Source organism: Cuculus canorus, chromosome 14, assembly GCF_017976375.1.
Source record: "Cuculus canorus isolate bCucCan1 chromosome 14, bCucCan1.pri, whole genome shotgun sequence".
Lineage (NCBI taxonomy): Eukaryota > Metazoa > Chordata > Aves > Cuculiformes > Cuculidae > Cuculus > Cuculus canorus.
In genome coordinates, this window is record NC_071414.1 from 9,400,221 (window position 1) to 9,416,978 (window position 16,758).

General features: G+C 54.3%; 1 protein-coding gene across 12 annotated transcripts in view; it reads right to left on the reverse strand.

The window, feature by feature from the left end:
- Positions 1-14,294, reverse strand: part of ABLIM3 (actin binding LIM protein family member 3) — a 56,015-nt gene extending 41,721 nt beyond the window's left edge. For 7 of the 12 annotated variants that reach the window (XR_008452213.1, XR_008452212.1, XM_054079641.1 and 4 more), the window contains exons 1-2: positions 13,958-14,294; positions 5,798-5,876 (exon numbers count right to left, since the gene is read on the reverse strand). Coding sequence is in view for 10 of the 12 variants with exons in the window: in XM_054079641.1 (XP_053935616.1) it covers positions 5,798-5,816 (19 nt within the window). In the remaining 2 variants the exon portion in view is untranslated. The remainder of the gene's footprint in view (positions 1-5,797; positions 5,877-13,957) is intronic. The other 5 variants (XM_054079640.1, XM_054079638.1, XM_054079637.1 and 2 more) reach the window with 2 other exon arrangements.
- Positions 14,295-16,758: the final 2,464 nt, after the last annotated feature.

Genomic DNA, 16,758 nt, shown 5'->3' on the forward strand with positions numbered 1-16,758 from the left:
ATGGCAACCCCGGTACACAGCTGGGGTGAACAAAGCTGACAGGAGAAACAGAGAGAAAAAGGAAAGAAGAAAATGGGGAAGGGGACGCAAAAAAAGAAGGAAAAGGGAACAGTCTAAAGTCATGGAGGCACAGCTGGGGCAGAAGGGAGCAACAGGGTGGGAAAGCACAGGCATTGTGGAAGAGAAAGGAGGAGAGCTGCCTTCAGGCTGCTCACCTTGGGATGACCTTTAGCAAGACGACCCAGGGTGTGCACCAAGTACACCACCGAGATATGGTCTTTCAGCCCTGCTGTGACTGTCCCAGTAAAGGGTCCCTCCAAGACACAGAAGGTCCCATGTCAGTTCCCAGGCAGGCAGCCTGAAGCTGCGCTGAAGGACGTCCTGCTGCAGCACAGGCAGGCAGCACCCTGCTAGAGACCAGGGCGACTGCAAGGAGCCCTTCCCACACCCTGAGGCAGCTCTCAAGCCTCAAACTGAAGAAACCCTTAAGGTGACAGATAGATGGGTGACTGGGACCAGCTTATTCAGTACCAAGCTTCTGCCACTTGCACAGATGAATCAGCCCAGCTTTTGGGTCACAGCACATCACATGCAGCATGCCAGCTCAGGGCTGCCCACACTCCCTGACAAACTCCAGTTTTGGGGTCCAGAACCCTTTCTCAGCCCATCTGCTCCACCCGTTTGTCCTGCTATTTCACCAGCAGAGCAGGGATGCCTGCATCTCCTGAACTCTCAAGAAGGCATTTTGGAGGCCAGACTGCCCAGACACCCAAGCAGAAAATAGGACCCTCCTGAGCAATAACCAGTGGCAAACCCACAGCAGTGGGCCATCTCCGTGGCTGGTTATGAAAGGAGCATGGAGGCACCATGGGACAAAGTACATTTTGTTGTATGGCTTGAGACTCACCCGAACCCCTAATCCAAGGTCGGGTAGAAGGTTGAGACAACCACAAATGTATTGATGTAAGTCCCTGTACTGCAGGAACACAATCTGCATCCAGTGCCAAAGCATACTCTGCTCTCACTTCTCCATCCCACTTCATTGAAGGCAGAGAACTAAAACACAGACATCACGGTTTGGGTCAAAAAGCAGCAGCTACAACCTCTCTTTGCTGGAATGGAAAATAACATCCCACTTGGCTGTTTATTCTAATGAAATAACAAATCCCACAGGGAAGTTCCCCTCTGCTGAGCTCCCCTCATGATACAGGGAACAGAAAACACATAAAAAGTCTTTTGCAGGCAGACAGAGAGTGCTAGGGTGGTGCCTCAGCCCACTGATCGCAGAGATGACAGCAGGTACCCGGGGAGAGGGAGGTGGTCAGCAGGGCTGGCTGTACATGAAAGCCTGGCAGGAATGGAAGACAAGCTGAGAAAACGCCTGGGGAAAGCACTGGGTGAGACAACTCAGCCATGTTAGCAAAGAGAAGATAGGAGAAACCACCAAAGTAATTATTGCAGATGCTACAGGAGCAACCCGAGCAGCGTAGCAGGTGACAGGCTCCGGGAGAGCGGCTACTGTGGGAGAGCCCAGCCTTGCTGCACACCTCTGCAGCGGTGCTTATGCAGCACAACCCTCACAAAGGGGGCTTAATATCCCCCCTAGCTATGTCTTGAGCCTCTGCTAGTAGGACATAGGGTGGCTAGCGATGGGGCCAAGAGATGGCAAACCAGGCTAGGGATGGCGGGGGACACGGCAGGACAAGGCATATCTAGAACAATGAACTCCCATGAGCATACAAGGGGTTTCAGCACAGATGTAATCCTCTCCCCTCCTCCTTCCCACACTTGTGCTCTCCTCAGCTCCTGCATACTCCCAGAAACCCAACTTCAAAAGGAAGGGGGGGCTGTAGCACTGAGAGCGGCAGGCAGGCAGACGTGACTGTCTCCTGCTAAAAAGCCTTTCATCAGGGCCAGGAGAAAAACAGCCTTCAACCATCAGGCTGGAGGCGAACGGCCAAGCCTTGGCATCAGGTCCTGCTGCCCGGCAGCCCCACGCTCCCACCATGTGCGAGCCACAGAGATTTAACCCTCCCTCCCGGACAGTATGGGTTTAGCCCTCCCCATTCCACCTCTCTGCAATATACACGTAAATAAATCCATCTGTGTACTGTAAGCACCAGAGATCCTCTTAACCCTCCACGCTCTTCACTCTGGAGTCAGGGCTAAGTGCTGCCGTGCCCCATGCTGTAGGCACAGGAACTGGAGCATTCTCCAGTAACAAACCCATTCATGCAGCTAAACCTGCCCGCTTTGAGGTCACGGCTCTGTTCCCGCTGAGATATCCCTTTTTGAGCAGAAGCGATGGGTCTGTCCCCACCAGCCTCTGGAAGCCACATCTCCCAGCTCCTCATTAGTGACAATTAACAAGCAATCAACAGGCCCAGCAGAGCTGGCATTTTCCAGGGAACAAGTCCCCTTTCAAGAGGGGAAAAATGAACATGTGCTTTGTTGTGCATGCTATTGGCTTAAATGAACCAAAAACTGCCTGCCAAGGAAAAGAATTATTTCCCAAACTGGACCCTTTATGCCACCTGACGAGCAAAGCAGGGAGCGAGGGCTGGGGCAGCCGCAGATGACCTCTCTTGGCAAGCCCTTGCTCTGCCACGCACTCGCAGGATGCTCTCACAGTGGCCCAGGAGAGTGGAAAGCCCATGGTGGGACTGAGGGTACTCGCTGCCTTGGTGTGGGTAACAGGCACTCACCAGCAAGGACCATGCTGCTGGCTCAGACCACCCCACTGCTCCCCTAGAAGTTATTTCAGGCCAGGTGAGAAGCTCCTCAGAGTCAGCAGAAGGCAGTCAGGGCAGGAGGCACCTCTTCACCCTCCTCAAGCTACGGGCTGCCCCAAGGTTGGGCAAAGGAGCTAGGGTAGAGACCTCAGCACCCACAGAGGGTGGCTGGGCTCAGACCTCAGCTCTTGTGCTGCACAAAAAAATGCTGTGGGCTGGAGAAGTACAGCCACAGGTGAGCAGCAACCCTTCGCAAGAGGCCAGTGCAAGGATCAGGCAGCTCACACTCTCCGGCTTTGTCCTTCCCCAGCCCAGAGCCAGGCAGGGCTAACCCACCACCAGCCTCCGCTTCCCTGGCTATTTGTCTAGCTGATGAGGAAGAAAAAAGAAAAGACAAGAAAGCAAGCAAAAAGGGAGACTGCCTGGATGTGACAGGCTGGCAAGTCTGACAGAGGAGTCTTGTTAGCATTTTTCCCTTGCAGTTTGAGCGAGGGCAAAGCCAAGGGATGCTACTTCAGTAAAGGAGCCCGGCAGCACAGAGCTTTAATTGCCAGTGGCAGAGCAGGGGCAGGCAGCAGCAGCTGAGGGGTCCGGGAGGACAGACGGTAGAACAGTGCTGACGGCTTCTGCTGCAGCACGAGCTCGATCCTCATCCCTCAGGATGGGAAACTCCTGTTGTCCCTCCATCAGAGACATGAGACCCTGTGCTGTGCCTGCCAGGAGCTGAGCTTGGGGTGTTTCACCACAAGGTTGCAATGACCCGATGAGAGCACACCGTGCCTTGTGCCACTGGGTATTTGGGACCGCAGGGCTGGGCCAGCTTGGGTGCAAGCCTGCAGCTCAGTTGGGGCCCAGGGATGTAGGGATCAGCAACCGCTACAGCGGACCTCTGCCAGCTCTCCCGGGGAAGGAGAGGAAGGATCTGGCAGATCTCTAAGCTGACTAAGAGCTCTGAATGCCCAGTGGCTCTGCTGCACCAAGCGCAAGCCAAAGCGATTAGCACTTCTTGGAGACACTCCGTGTAATCTTCTCTGAGTGATGGGGAGAGCTGCCACAAGCACAAGGAAGGACCTGAAGCTGCTTCTTGGGACTGGGGACACACTGTGCTGGCAGTGACGCAAGGCAGAGCGGGGCTGTCCCGCTGAAAGGATCTCTTGCCAGTGGCTCTGGGACCACTGCTCCCACCAGGCGCTGGGGAACTAGACCCTCCCTCAGCCACACTCACGGCCCCCCACCACCAGATCTTGCCTCTGCAAGCCGTCAGGCAGCAGTAAGTCAGAAGACAGACCAAAGAGGCAGCTCTCAATCTTTCTTGGAGCACAGCCCAGGTGGGAAAAGCCACCTTGGGGAAAGCCAGGGCCAGGACCAACCTCATCCATCAGTTTCCAGGCAAGGCTGTCAGCCTGAGCCTCGAGGCAGGGAAAGGAGCACAGATGAGCCTGGAGCTGTTCAGGGAATCACGCAAGAGCAGCGGCAGCCAGCCCAGGCCCAGCCATCCAAGAGTCATGGATTATTTTTAACAGCTACTTGTAGAACGCAGTCAGCATCTGCAGGAGACACAGCCCAAGCTGATGCTCACCCCACTTCTCTCCCCGGCACGTGCAAGGAGCATATCTCACAGCCAGGCTTTTTATAGGGTTTCCCATTCCTGCTGGGCATGCAGCTCAGCCGCTCGGTATGACCACACCACCCCCTCCCTCAGCAATCACTCACATGCCGTTCACTAAAGTCTTTCCATTCCCTCTCTAGCCGTTTCCTTTTCTCTCCTTATTAGGGATCCACCTACCTATCCATCTTCTCATTCTCTCCCCCTCTGTGCCTATTTTTAAAATGCCATAAAAGCTTTCAACTGGTAGCATCCTCAGGGATGCAAGGGATTTTATATGTAACCTATCACAAGCTGTCATCACCACATAACTCACCAGGCAGGCAGTGGCTTTTTTTTTTCAAGAGCAGGGGAGGGGAGGACATCTACACTCTGTCCCTGTGCTCCTCCTGGCCAGCTCACCCGGTGCAAAGCCAGGCACTCCTTGTCTCAGTGGGGAAGGATCAGGTCCAACCCGCACCTTTCAATGGGGCAACTGGGCCAGACAGTGGGGCAACAGTGCAAGTCCTCTCAAGTAGCATCTGAAGGGATGGTTTTGCTCACTGAATAAAAGGCTCCAAGCTGGGGGTCATCCAGCTTCATGCGTTAGCATCTGCTGCCAGATGAAGGAGGGCTTCCTTGCCGAGAAGATGGCTGTACTTCTCATTGTATGTCCACACACTTTTAAGCTGCTACACTGCTTTGCTCCCATGCTGGTTGGTGGTCAAGATGTGATCTAAGAGTCAAGAGCTGGGGGATATTTTGGTGCTGCCAGCAAAATTCCCTCCCAAAGGTACAGCCTACCCCCCCAAAAAAAGAATCAATCTCTCTGACAACAGCCTGAATAAACAAGAAGGTCCATGTTTTCCTGATCAAGTCCAGCCCAGCCTGGATGAAGGAAGCAAAGGAGCATTCAAGGACCACACAGGCTCTCCAACAGCACCAGGAAAACCACTCTTCCTTCCCCAATCTGATCATTTCCTACAGAAGAGCTGCCTTCCCCTTCCCTCCTAAAGGTCCAGCTGGAGACCTGACACACGTACTAAAGACAGCCCCTTGCCCTGGCCTGTTCATGCCACCTGTGCCACAGCACAGCTTGGCAAGGGCTGAAAACAGGCTGCTAAATCCTTACTGCAGGGCCAAGGCTCCCTGATGCAAGTTGTCTGGCTGCCGCTGCCAGCAAGGTGCGGGCACGCTGACCCAGCCGCAGGATACCAGCCTCGGCAGCTGCCAGATGGGATTAAGCCGTGCATAACCCAAGAGGTGTCCCGGCACGCGCTAATGCGATGACACGCTCTATGTCACCGTCGGGACCTGCAGGAGCCCCTTTTGCATCGGCTCTGATGACCGAGCGTTGGGTGTGTCTGCAAGAGGCAGCAGGAGCTCAGAGGAGCCTGAACTCAGGCACATCACTCTCCGATGATGCTCGGGTGACGCGGCTATTTATAGCACGTAGGAGGTTAGAGAGAGCTCATCTTACCTTGTTCCACCTTCTTCATCCTCTGAGGACCCGGAGCTGATTCAGACGGTGCCAAGGCAGAGGAGGGAAGCCACAGCCCCTTGAAAAAACACAGCCAAGGCAGAGGGAGGGATGGATGGGTTTGCGGGAACCAGCGCTGTGCTGTGGTCTGAGCGCAGAGGAGAGGCTGTGCGAGGGAGCGCAGACAAGAGCTGGGGGAGCCTGTACTCTATCACACTCTGAGGACTGCTGCAATACGAGCAGAGAGAGGGAAAATCCGGAGCAGAGCTGCATGCTCAGATGGCTGGAGAAGCCGGTCCTTAACCCCACAGCACCTGCCTGCCCCAGACCTGGCTCCCACAGCCCAGCGCACACAGCTGCCCTACACAGGTTGTGTTTGAGCTGGATGCTCAGAGCGAGTGGCGTCTGCACCACCTCTGGAGGGACTCTGGGACCTCTGTCTGCCCCAGCTTGCATTTCCTTGGGCTGGGCAATAAAAGCGTTTCCATGTCTTTGCTGTACTCAGCACCTGAGCAATAATGCCCAGTTCAAAGGGCAAGCACGAACCATGGGGACTTGCTGTAAAAAGCCCCTCAGTGCCGCAGCCAGGCACCACTGTGGCCACGCTGGCTGGGGATTACTTTACCTGGGAAGAGCACTCTGATTCAGTGTAGCAGTAGACAGGCAAGGTGGCAGTGGCTGACAGACAAGTCCAGATCCAGCCCTGCCTTGCGGAGCAAGGAAGTGCCATCCTTTTGAAGATGGGATGCTGGGGGAGGCAGCTGCCCTCCCTCTGGGGCTTGGATGAGCTGCAGCTCCTGACATGCAACAGAATGGGTTTCCACACACAGCTTCCTTCCCTCCTTCCTCTCTTCTAAAGCTTTTAGCTGGGAAAATTCCTTGATAGGGCTGAAACACAGCCACCCTGGGCTGGCTATCTTGCCAGGACCCTCCCTGGATTCTCCACTGAGAATGTGGGCTGGGAGCAACTGTGACAGGGAGATCCCTGCTACAGCACCCAACAGCACCCAACATGTCCCAGCAAGTACTGCTGAGCCAGAGAGCAACTCGCCCAGTCCCCCAGCTGCTTTATAAATAGCTTTTCTTCACAAACAAGCACCCCTGGGCTGGGCAGTCCTCCCTGGGACACTTCTATGCACTTCTATGGCTAGGGGATGGATAACAAGAAAAAAGCAGCAAGATCCTCAGAGCACAGCTCGTACAAAACAGATGCTGGGAAGAACAAGCTCGTCCTTGTGCTCTGCTTTTATGAGCGAGACAGTACAAGAATGTTTGTGAGGCAAGCTGTACTGCAGAGCCTGGCACGTGCACTTTGGGAGCTCACACTTGGGAGTCCTAGTCCAGGTTAGGTCTGCCTCGTCCAGCTGCAGACTGCAGTCTGGCTGCGTGTATCCAAAAATCCATCATATAATTTACTACTGTGAGAATAGGTCAAACCCTGAAATTCAAATTGAGATTCCAATGGACTTAAGTTGAGCTGAGGAAGAGCTCCAGGGCTGGCACTGCACCAGCAAAGCCTTTCTTATCACACAGCAGTGTGGTGCTCTCCAAAATGCATCACTTGTTACCAAGAAAGAACACAGAAGCCAACGGGATGGCTTCAAACCCTGAAACACGTGCTTTCATCTTTTTCCCCCCCCAAGATTCCATGTTGTTCAAGTCTCAGAAACAAGATTATTTATTCATTATAGTGGTGGAGTAAAGTCCATGAACAGAAAAACAAGTGATGCTTGGGATCAGAGGACTTTTCCAGGGTAAAAAGGGTAAGAAGAAAGGAAGGTCAGATAGGCTGCATAAGGAAACCATAGTACCAGATTCTTTTTCTTTCAGATTTCCACACCAGGCAGCAGAGAAGGCACATCAGTTCCCAGCCCAGGGCTTACAGCCGATACTAATAAAGCATCCAGAACCCTATAACTGAATTGGAAAAAGCATATAAGCTATGACCTACCTAAAGCCTGAGCCGCCATCAAATAAGTGGGAGCTCTGAATCCAAGTTTGCTGCTGCACTAGAACAGTTTGGTCCTGTTAGGTTTCAGGCAGCCCTTTTCTAGAAAGTCAGGTCCATCAGGGCTGTGCACCACTGAACTCAATCTCTTCTGCCTTCCTAGTGGTTTACTGAGCCTACAGACTCAAGAGGCAGAGAGGCTGGGCTCATGAAGTCTTGGGACAGCCTACGTATCCTCCAAGCAAGAACCACCTTCCCTGCTGCAGACTGCCCGTCATTCTGCCACACATGCCCCGAGCTGCTCACAAGCAAACTTTCTGGACCTGAAAGATCTGGACTTAAAGCTCTGCCTTTTCTATGGTTACTGTGGCCACCCTTAGCTCCCCTTCACCCTGCAAAGCCCCCTTCTCCCATCACTCTCCGCCTGAGTCCTTGCTATCACCAGTCTACCCCCAGGAGGCTTTCTGGAGGTGCTGCAGTCCTCATAACTGAGAGGCACTGATGTATTTAGTCTAAAAATATCTAATTAGATGTTCCAACCATTTCATTATGGCACCATCATGATAGGACTGCAGGGTCTGGCAGGCACTTGGTGGCTTTGCCTTCACTCCTTTACAGGGAGTAAAGGCAGCACCACACTGACTCCTTGCTGATAACAAGACAGTCTGTCATTAGTCCAGCCTGCTGGCATCACAAATACAGTTATCTAGCTAAACTGATCGTCACTTTGTCATTAGAAAACTTGCTATTTATTTTACAAGAGCATGGCAGGCCCTTGAAATAATTCAATTGCTTCAATTGACTTTACAGCACGCACTTCATTGGCCTGCAGGGCCACTTTCCATGGCTTCTGCTCTTCAAAGGGCAAGCTGCCAAGAAAGATGGTTTGCAGGAGAGCCTGAACGAAGCTTGGGAAGAGGATGGAGTCCATCTACCAGCCTGAGGACAGAGAGAAGCTGCCTGGCCTCCAAATTTTCTGGCACCAGAGCAAATGCAATGAATGATTGTCCCTTTGCTAGGCTGCCCGGCAGAACAGAGGCAACAATCTGTATCAGGTTGTTTGTGGCAGAGTCAGGCTTGAGTGTTAATTGAGAGGACGAAAATGTGGGTGGAAAGCCTCGTGCCCCAGTTCTGCAAAATTCAGTGCTAGAGCTCTCCTTGAAGAAGCACAGACACTAGGTAATGTTCACGGCTGGCTTTGGAAAGAACATTCTAGAGAGGTAGCTTTTCATCTCTTGCAGGACTATCCTGCATTTATGTCCACCTTTTCTTCTCTGTCCCAGCTGCACCTGTCCCTTGAACTCCCAGTGTACTTCAGCCTCCTCAAAAGCTTCTCTGCTTCTAGGAGCCTCCTCCATGACAACCTGACCAAGAAGGAAGGCGTCTGCTTGGTAACCTGCCTTGTTCCCCACTGCATGTGAAAAGCTTGTCCAGCAGCTCTTGGTGGAGAGCACAGATGAGAAGCACAAGGGTTTGGCCAGAGCCAGAGTCCATCTCACCAAGTACCCAGGGACTGGGCAGCAACACCACTAACCTAGGCAGCATCTCACTCAGAGTACTCCCTCACTGAAGCTGTGCTTTGTTCCCCCGTTCCCTGCATGGCTGCAGCAGCCTCCAGCATTGCTAAGATGAAACAGGAACCAGTGTTGACCAGGAACCATGTGTGCTTTGACTGAAAAGGTTCAGCTGTACCTTCACACCCCTGGCTTGGAGACACTCCTGCAAAAACTAGAGCCTTTTCACAGCCTTTTCACTGACACTGCTCATCACACTGATTGGCTGATCCTTCTGGGTTCACTGCTCTTCTGAGCACAGCAGCAACACCATCAGCTAGTCCTAACCCACAGGGTGGGGAGACCTGGTGAATCACCCTGCCTGATGAGCTGTACAGGGCAGAGCTGGAGCTCCCACAGACATGCAGCACTACGTCAATCCTCTTTAATTACACAGGGACTTAATAGAGTTTGCTGGTAAACACCTTGCAACCACTTGTGCCTAGAGATTACTGGGTAACAAGGCTTAGTAGATCACTATGTAACAGGGAGCACAATTTAGGGAAGACAAAAATAACCAAGCAAACGTGCTGCACTCATCAGTATCTGTCATGAAGCCTTCCTGCTCAAATGCTTAGCTGGCCAGCCTTTCCTCATGTCTCCCTTCCCCAGATTTCTAAGCCTAGTGGAGTCTCCAAGCAGGAATTTGAGAGGTGCCAAGGTTTGGGATAGTCTGGGGAAACTTTCCATCTCGCATACCAAATCCTCTGCGAGAGCAATCCATGCTCCAACAGGCTGTCAGCTGCTCAGAGGGAAGAGGATGAGGGATAGATAGTACTGCTTCCCCCAATCTGAATTCACTTGGGATGGAGATAGATGCTGGTTTGTCTTTGGGATGTAGGTCGGAGACAGAAGGGTATCTGGAGGATCTCTAGTTTGCAAACCAGTTTCAATCATCCATTGGACCCCAGATCCAGCCAAACAAAATTCAACACAGTTCACTGGGATTTAACCTCCTCCAGGAGTTGTGAATGTCTTTGCTCAGACCAAGGTAACCCATAACAACAAGGGGAATCTCACTCCCAGAAAGACCAGTGCCAAGACTTCCGGCAGAACCTCTCCCACTCCAACAGAGCTGAGCCAGAAGGGACAACATATAAATGCCATCTCTCATGGGTCCCACAAGGGTGACCCCCTACTCACAGGCCATCCTCACTGCATGGACCTGCAGCACCCCAAACCTGCTGGCTACCTTCACAGCAGATGGGATTATTCACAACCATTTCAAAGTCTTAAATACCTGGGGCAGCTGACAGCTTTAACTCTTCATGTTTCAATGAATACAAACCCAGCACTGGCCACATTAGCCTCCCTGCACAGCAGAGGCTGACCTCAGAACCTAGAGTGTTTCAGGGGGTGATTTTAAGGGATGTTCTCTTGGGCAATGGTTTGTACTATAGGAGCCAGCTTCAGTGGAAATGCAGCACAGCACTGACAGACCTGTTTATGAATATATGAATCTATTTGCAACCAATTAGCAGTGCTAACTGGAGTGGGAAGTATAAATAGCATAGCTAATGTAAATATCAACACTGTGCCCTCCAAATGCTCACTGCACACCTGATGAGCCCAGGAGGAGAGGCTGCCTTCCCAGCCAGCACAATCCTTGTACCCTCAGGGCTGCCTGGTCTGCTATGCAGCCTCAGGATACGAGTTTACACCCAAGATCAATGGCCTTTTCCTCTTCCCCATCAAAGAGGAAAATTTCCATATGGCTTTGCCTTCCTTGTGTCACGGGAGAAGAGACAACATGGGGTCCTCCAACAGTGGGACCCATATCAGGGTGAAAAGCAAACCCCTGCCCCCTCAGCAGGGACAGGCAAGACTCCTATGTGCTATGCATGAAGTGCACCTGCACAACCCTGCAAATCCTGCACAGAGCTCCCTGGAGGTCTCACCAATAGTTTTGCATAACAGCATGGCTTGAGGCCAGCAGTGGCCCACAGCCCCAGATTTCCTGCCTCACGTCAGCTTCAGACAAGACAGAAGAGTTATCAAAATGCACCAAGATGGAAGGGAGTGTGAGAACTCACAGATGAGACACACAGCTGAGGCTAAAACACCACTATCTCATTCATTTGCCATCCTCAGAACTTTAGTACTGCAGCCACAGGTATGACTGCAGATCATCACCCCATACATAATCTATCATTATCGCCCATCCTCCTCTTCTGCCCACTCTTGCTCCCTCCTCACATCTGCACACCACGAGACACCAGACTTGGGAGACTGGAGTGCAGCTGATCTTACTGACTGGACACTATTGTATCTGAACTCTCAGCCACTACAGTGGTGGTGGTGGTCATGGTGGTGGAAATCAATGCAGGGAGCAGCAGAGTTGGCCACACCTGAGAGGCAGAGCTGCAAGAAGGGCTGGGAGTCCTCCCTGACCAACAAATAGCACTGAGCTCCTGGCTGCTAGCAAAGGGCCACAAAAGCCACTGCAGGTCACTGCCACATAGCGTTGGTGGGGCAAAATCAGGATGGCACAGTTGGGCACTGACACAAGGCTCCTGGGCTTCTTTTTGCCTTGCAGGCAACACAGCCCTGAGGGGGACAGCCTGTGAGGGATGCACAGCACTGAGGCAGCAGCAAGAGGGGAGACAGCTTTTGGCAACGTTCACACCAGGCACAGAACATGCTGACAGAAGAGGTGGCCCCACATGCCATGCCTCACTCGCAGAACCAGCTGGGAGAGGATTGTGCCATTGCTAAGAAAAGACATCACCCAGCATTAGGGTATGGCAAACCCTGCTCTGAGTCCCTTCGTTACTGAGGAAAAAGCCTGTAAGTCTAACAGGACAGAGCCTCCTGCTCTGCAGGGTTTGCACAGTCCTTGTGCCAGGTGTGGTCCCAAAGGGACCATAAGTAATCAACGCACAGCACAGGAAAAGATCAGCAGATATCACACAGTTCCCAAACCTTTACTAAAACACATGGCTGCTTAGGAAGTGGTAATGGCAATATTTAGGCAAAGACTGCAAAGCCATTCAAAGGGCCGGGCAAGAGCTACGGCGGCAGCCTGCTGCTGGCAAACCCAGAAGGCGAGGCACAGCCAAGCAATGTGTCCAAGGTCACAGAGCAAGGCAGTGGCAGAAGGAGGAACACCTCCCCAGTGACTCCCAGCTCTGCACTTGCTGCCTGCCCCGTGGCCTCCTCCTGCGAGTCATGTCAGAGCAACAGGCAGGCAGCACGTTTGGGTTTGCTGGCACACCTCTCTCTGTGTGGGAGGACACAGTAAAGGAGTTTTGCGGCGCAATCTGATAGTTATAACACACCAGCACCATAAACAGGCCTTATCATTATCAGCAGCTAAGCTGGCTATTATGAGCTGGAAAGGAATCCCAAAAGGAACCAACATGGATTTGTCAAAATTGGCTTAGAGGAGGCTTATCAGCCCCATCTGACCACTGTGGTCACTGACCCTAGCAAGCACAATATGCCATCGCAGCCCTGCACACCAGATCTGAGCTTGTCACCCAGAGAGGCAGAAGGGAGGACCCTTTGTTATCACTCATCCAGCAGGCTCAGATAGAATCGGTCTCTATTGTTTCCTACGCGGGCACTGCCAGCCCCGGGAAGGGGGCTAGCTCCTGTCCCAGGTGTGGCTCACGCAGATGGCACCTGGAAAGTTTTCTTGCCTCTGACACAGCCCAACAGAGCTGGAATCACCTGTTCTGTTGCCTTGCAGCATGCCAAGGAATTTTTCACGCTGTTTTGCTTGGGAACCACCCCAAGCCCTCAGATTGAGAAATCTCAACATGTCAATGTGATGGAGAAGTCACTGCCCTCCTGCCTTCTGCCTTGGGGTGCCTTCCTCACTTCACTCCAGGACACACAGGATGGGGGACACTTTCCTTGGGCAGGTTGTCTCAGGAGGAAGACCCTTAGGTGGCCACCAGCATCATCTCCTTTGGCTGGGGGCTCGCTCACTCATTTTAAAGGAACGGAGCAAAGCTGTGCTAGTGAGGCAGGTACAGCTGTCACACACCATATCAGTGAGGAAGACAAAATTTATTGTGACTTGATCAAACCTGATCAATCTTTCCAGACTTTGCAAGAAGGACACAAAAGCAGAGGTAACCAGACAAGTACCAGGTGCCAGTTCTCATCTTATACAGCACATTTCCAAGCTCTGCTTCTTTAGAAATTCATACATAGTGCATGAGTGCCTCTGTCCCTGCTCTCTCTCAGCACACACAATAGAAACATTCACATCCCCATCTGCAGAAGGTACATATTTTTCCATATTTCACCTGTGCTTTGCTCAGGTTTCTGGGTCTCTCCTCGCCCCGTTCCTCCTCTCCATCGGCTGTTCCCCCTGTCTCCAATTATACATAGGCAGTAGCATCACCAAGTGAGCCTTCTGCCTGTCAGATTGCTCCCTCTCACCATGTTGCATATCGACATTTTAGCCCACGATCTGCCCTCCAAGCCCCAGAAATACAAGCCAAGAAGTACTCCGTGAAGATAAGCCCCACGGCTCAGCCCACACGGAAGAAGGGCCAGCAAAGCAAAAGGCAGGCAGGGAAATTTAGAAAAATCCATCTCGTTAGGCTCGTCAACGCCGTTGTGTCATTTTCTTTTCAATTCCTCCCAGCTCCACCAGCGCAGCATCAGCCCCGTTCCCACCGCAAAGGGAGGCAACGCCGTACTTACTGCTCGTGCTCATCTTGCCGGTGCTCCTCCGTCCTTCTCATCCAACACAGGGGGCGAGGATGCTCTCTAAATCCGCGTTATCTCCCGGCAGCGGGAGGAGGTCGCCTCTCCGTGCTAGCAGAGGGATTTCTACGCGATCCCGGCTAGCGCATCCCGAGCCGGCTCCGACCCAGCCCCGCGGCTGCCCTCGCTGCCGAGCCGCGGGACGGCACGGCAAGGTCAAGGTTGGCGGCAGGGAGGGCGACCGGCCCGGAGGAGGGTCCCGGGGGAGGGTCCCGCTGCCATGCGCTGCCGAGCACGGCCGCCGCTCTTATAGCGGGCGGGGAGCCGCGAGGGACGCGCAGCGCCGGGCGCGCCCCGCCCCGCCGGCTCCGACCGGGGGGGGACCGGGGGGGCTGTATGGGGGCAGAGGGGACCGGGGGGGGCTGTATGGGGGCAGAGGGGACCGAGGGGGGCAGGGGGAATGTGGGGCGCTGTATGGGAGAAGAGGGGGCAGGGGGGAATGGGGGGGCTGTATGGGGGAAGAGGGGAGTGAGGGGGGCAGGGGGGAATGGAGGGGCTGTATGGGGGCGGGGGGAAATGGGGGGGCTGTATGGGGGCAGGGGGGAACGGGGGGAATGGGGGAGCTGTATGGGGGCAGAAGGGAAGGGGGGGAGCAGGGGGGAATGAGGGGGCTGTATGGGGGCAGAGGGGACCGGGGGAGGCATTACGGGGGGCAGAGGGGAGTGGGGGGCGCACGGGGGCAGAGGGGATCGAGGGGGCAGTGCGGAGGGCAGAGGGGAGTCGGGGGGGCACGGGGGGCAGTACAGGGGGCAAAGGGGACCGGGGGGAGGGCAGGGCACAAAGCGCCTCGGCATCGCATCATCTGCTGGGCACTGCCTTCCTGCCCCCTGCCCTGCCTGCACCCCTGCTTGTGTCCTGCCTGCGCCCTGCTCTGCCCTGTCTGCATCCTGCCTGCTGCTCTGCCCTGCCCTGCCTGCAGTCTTGCCTGCTGCTCTGCCCTGCTCACCGCCCTGCCCGCATCCTGCCTGCACTCCTGCCTGTAGTCTTGCCTCTGCTCTGTCCCTGCCTGCTGCTCTGCCTTGCCTGCACTCCTGCCTGCATCTAAGCCTTGCCTGCTGCATTACCTGCCCTGCCTGCAGCCCTGCCCTCAATCCCGCATGCTGCCCTGCTTGGGCACCTGCTCACTGCCCTGCTGCCAGCCCTGCCTGCAGCTCCCAGGGCCCCCAGACTGGTCCCTTCTCGCCTTCCCCAAACACACACACCGCAGGGTACCCACACCGCCCAGCGCTGCTCCCATCCAGCCCTGCGTGGGAATTGCTCTCCAGCTTAGCCCTGTGGGAGCTGAGCATGCAAAGAAACACTCTCCCAGGATAGGTAGAATTTATGCTGAAAAACTGGATTTCCTCTATGCCAAGGTTCCCCTCCAGCAGCTGTCCAGCCTGGCCACCCCTGTCAGTCCACCCAAGGCAGGGGGTCTGTCCCACACCAGGAGCAGAGATGGGGCTGCAGGTATCTGCACAGCAACAGACTGCAGGATGGAGAGGGGGCTGTTCCGTCGCAAACAGCAAGCAGCCTTCTCTGCCGGCAGTGCATCAGGATTCCTGGAACCATTCAAAGCCATTAGCTCCTGGTTTTGTTTGTGAGCAGCTATCTATCAGAATAAAGCTTTACCCAGCGGAGCTGCTGCCAGGGTGCGAGCAGAGACAGGGCTGTGCCCCCTCTGCCTGCTGAGCCCCCCAGAAACTGCACTGCGATTCAAAGAGGCGAGCTACTATCTCGCTGCTAATGAAAGGCGTTTTTCATGCGGCATAACAGGCATTGCATCTCTCCTGCTCCTGGAGCTGGAGTGCAGCCCAGAGAGGGCCTTTTGCTTTCCCTCTCTCTTGCTGTTTTATTTGCAGCAGCAGATGTTTGCGGTGACATGATAAGACAGGTAGCAGGTCGTGTGAGCTACGCCCGCGCTGCCGGTGATGCAGCCAGCTCACTGCAGGCCCTGCTGCCTGTCCCCTCCGGCTCTGTCCCCTTCGCAGAGGCGGTGGGTGGGTGGAAAGAGCAGGACCAGCAGTGGACTGGGAGTCTGGGGTTCCCTGCAGGGCTGCGGAGAGCAGGCAAGGGCAAAGCTAATAGAGCACAGTGGGATGGCTCAAGCTGTCCCATGGCGCTGACTTGAGGCCCTTTGTGAAGTTTCCCTGTGCCTGCCAAGGGCTCAGGGCATCCTCTCCTCAAAGGAAGAGCAGAGGACCACAGCATGGCGAAGCTCACACTTATCGTATCAATAACGTCTGTTTGGAGAGTCAATAAAGCAGATACGATGTGAGCTGGTCCCCACGGTTCAGTGAGCTAATTAAGCTTCTTCCGCTGACCTGGTTTCCAAATCTTGTTAACTTCCTTGTCTTCAGAACAACTTGAAATTTCCAGGGCAGACAAGCTGAGATTGCAGAGGAGGACAGGGTGCTTCGGCCAAGTTCAGGAGGCACCAGCACAGAACTTCTGCTTCATTCCATCCGTGCTGGATGGTCCCAGCACCGTGGAGATGTGCTGTGGGGAAGAGGCAGCGGGCGCTGACTGTAGGGCAGGTGGACAGGGCATCGGGTGCTCCTCACCATGGGATTTTGGCACTGGTGAGTTGACAGCAGGGAGCTGAAAGCCCTGCCACCCCCTACCTCAGCCAGTGGCTCCCACACAGGGACCTGGTCCCAGCCAAGCTGCAGCGGGGACCCATGGTGCAGGGCACTGGTCAGAGCTCCTCACCATCAGCTCTGTCCCAGGGGGTTTTGGAAATCCCATTTCCTTTTCTT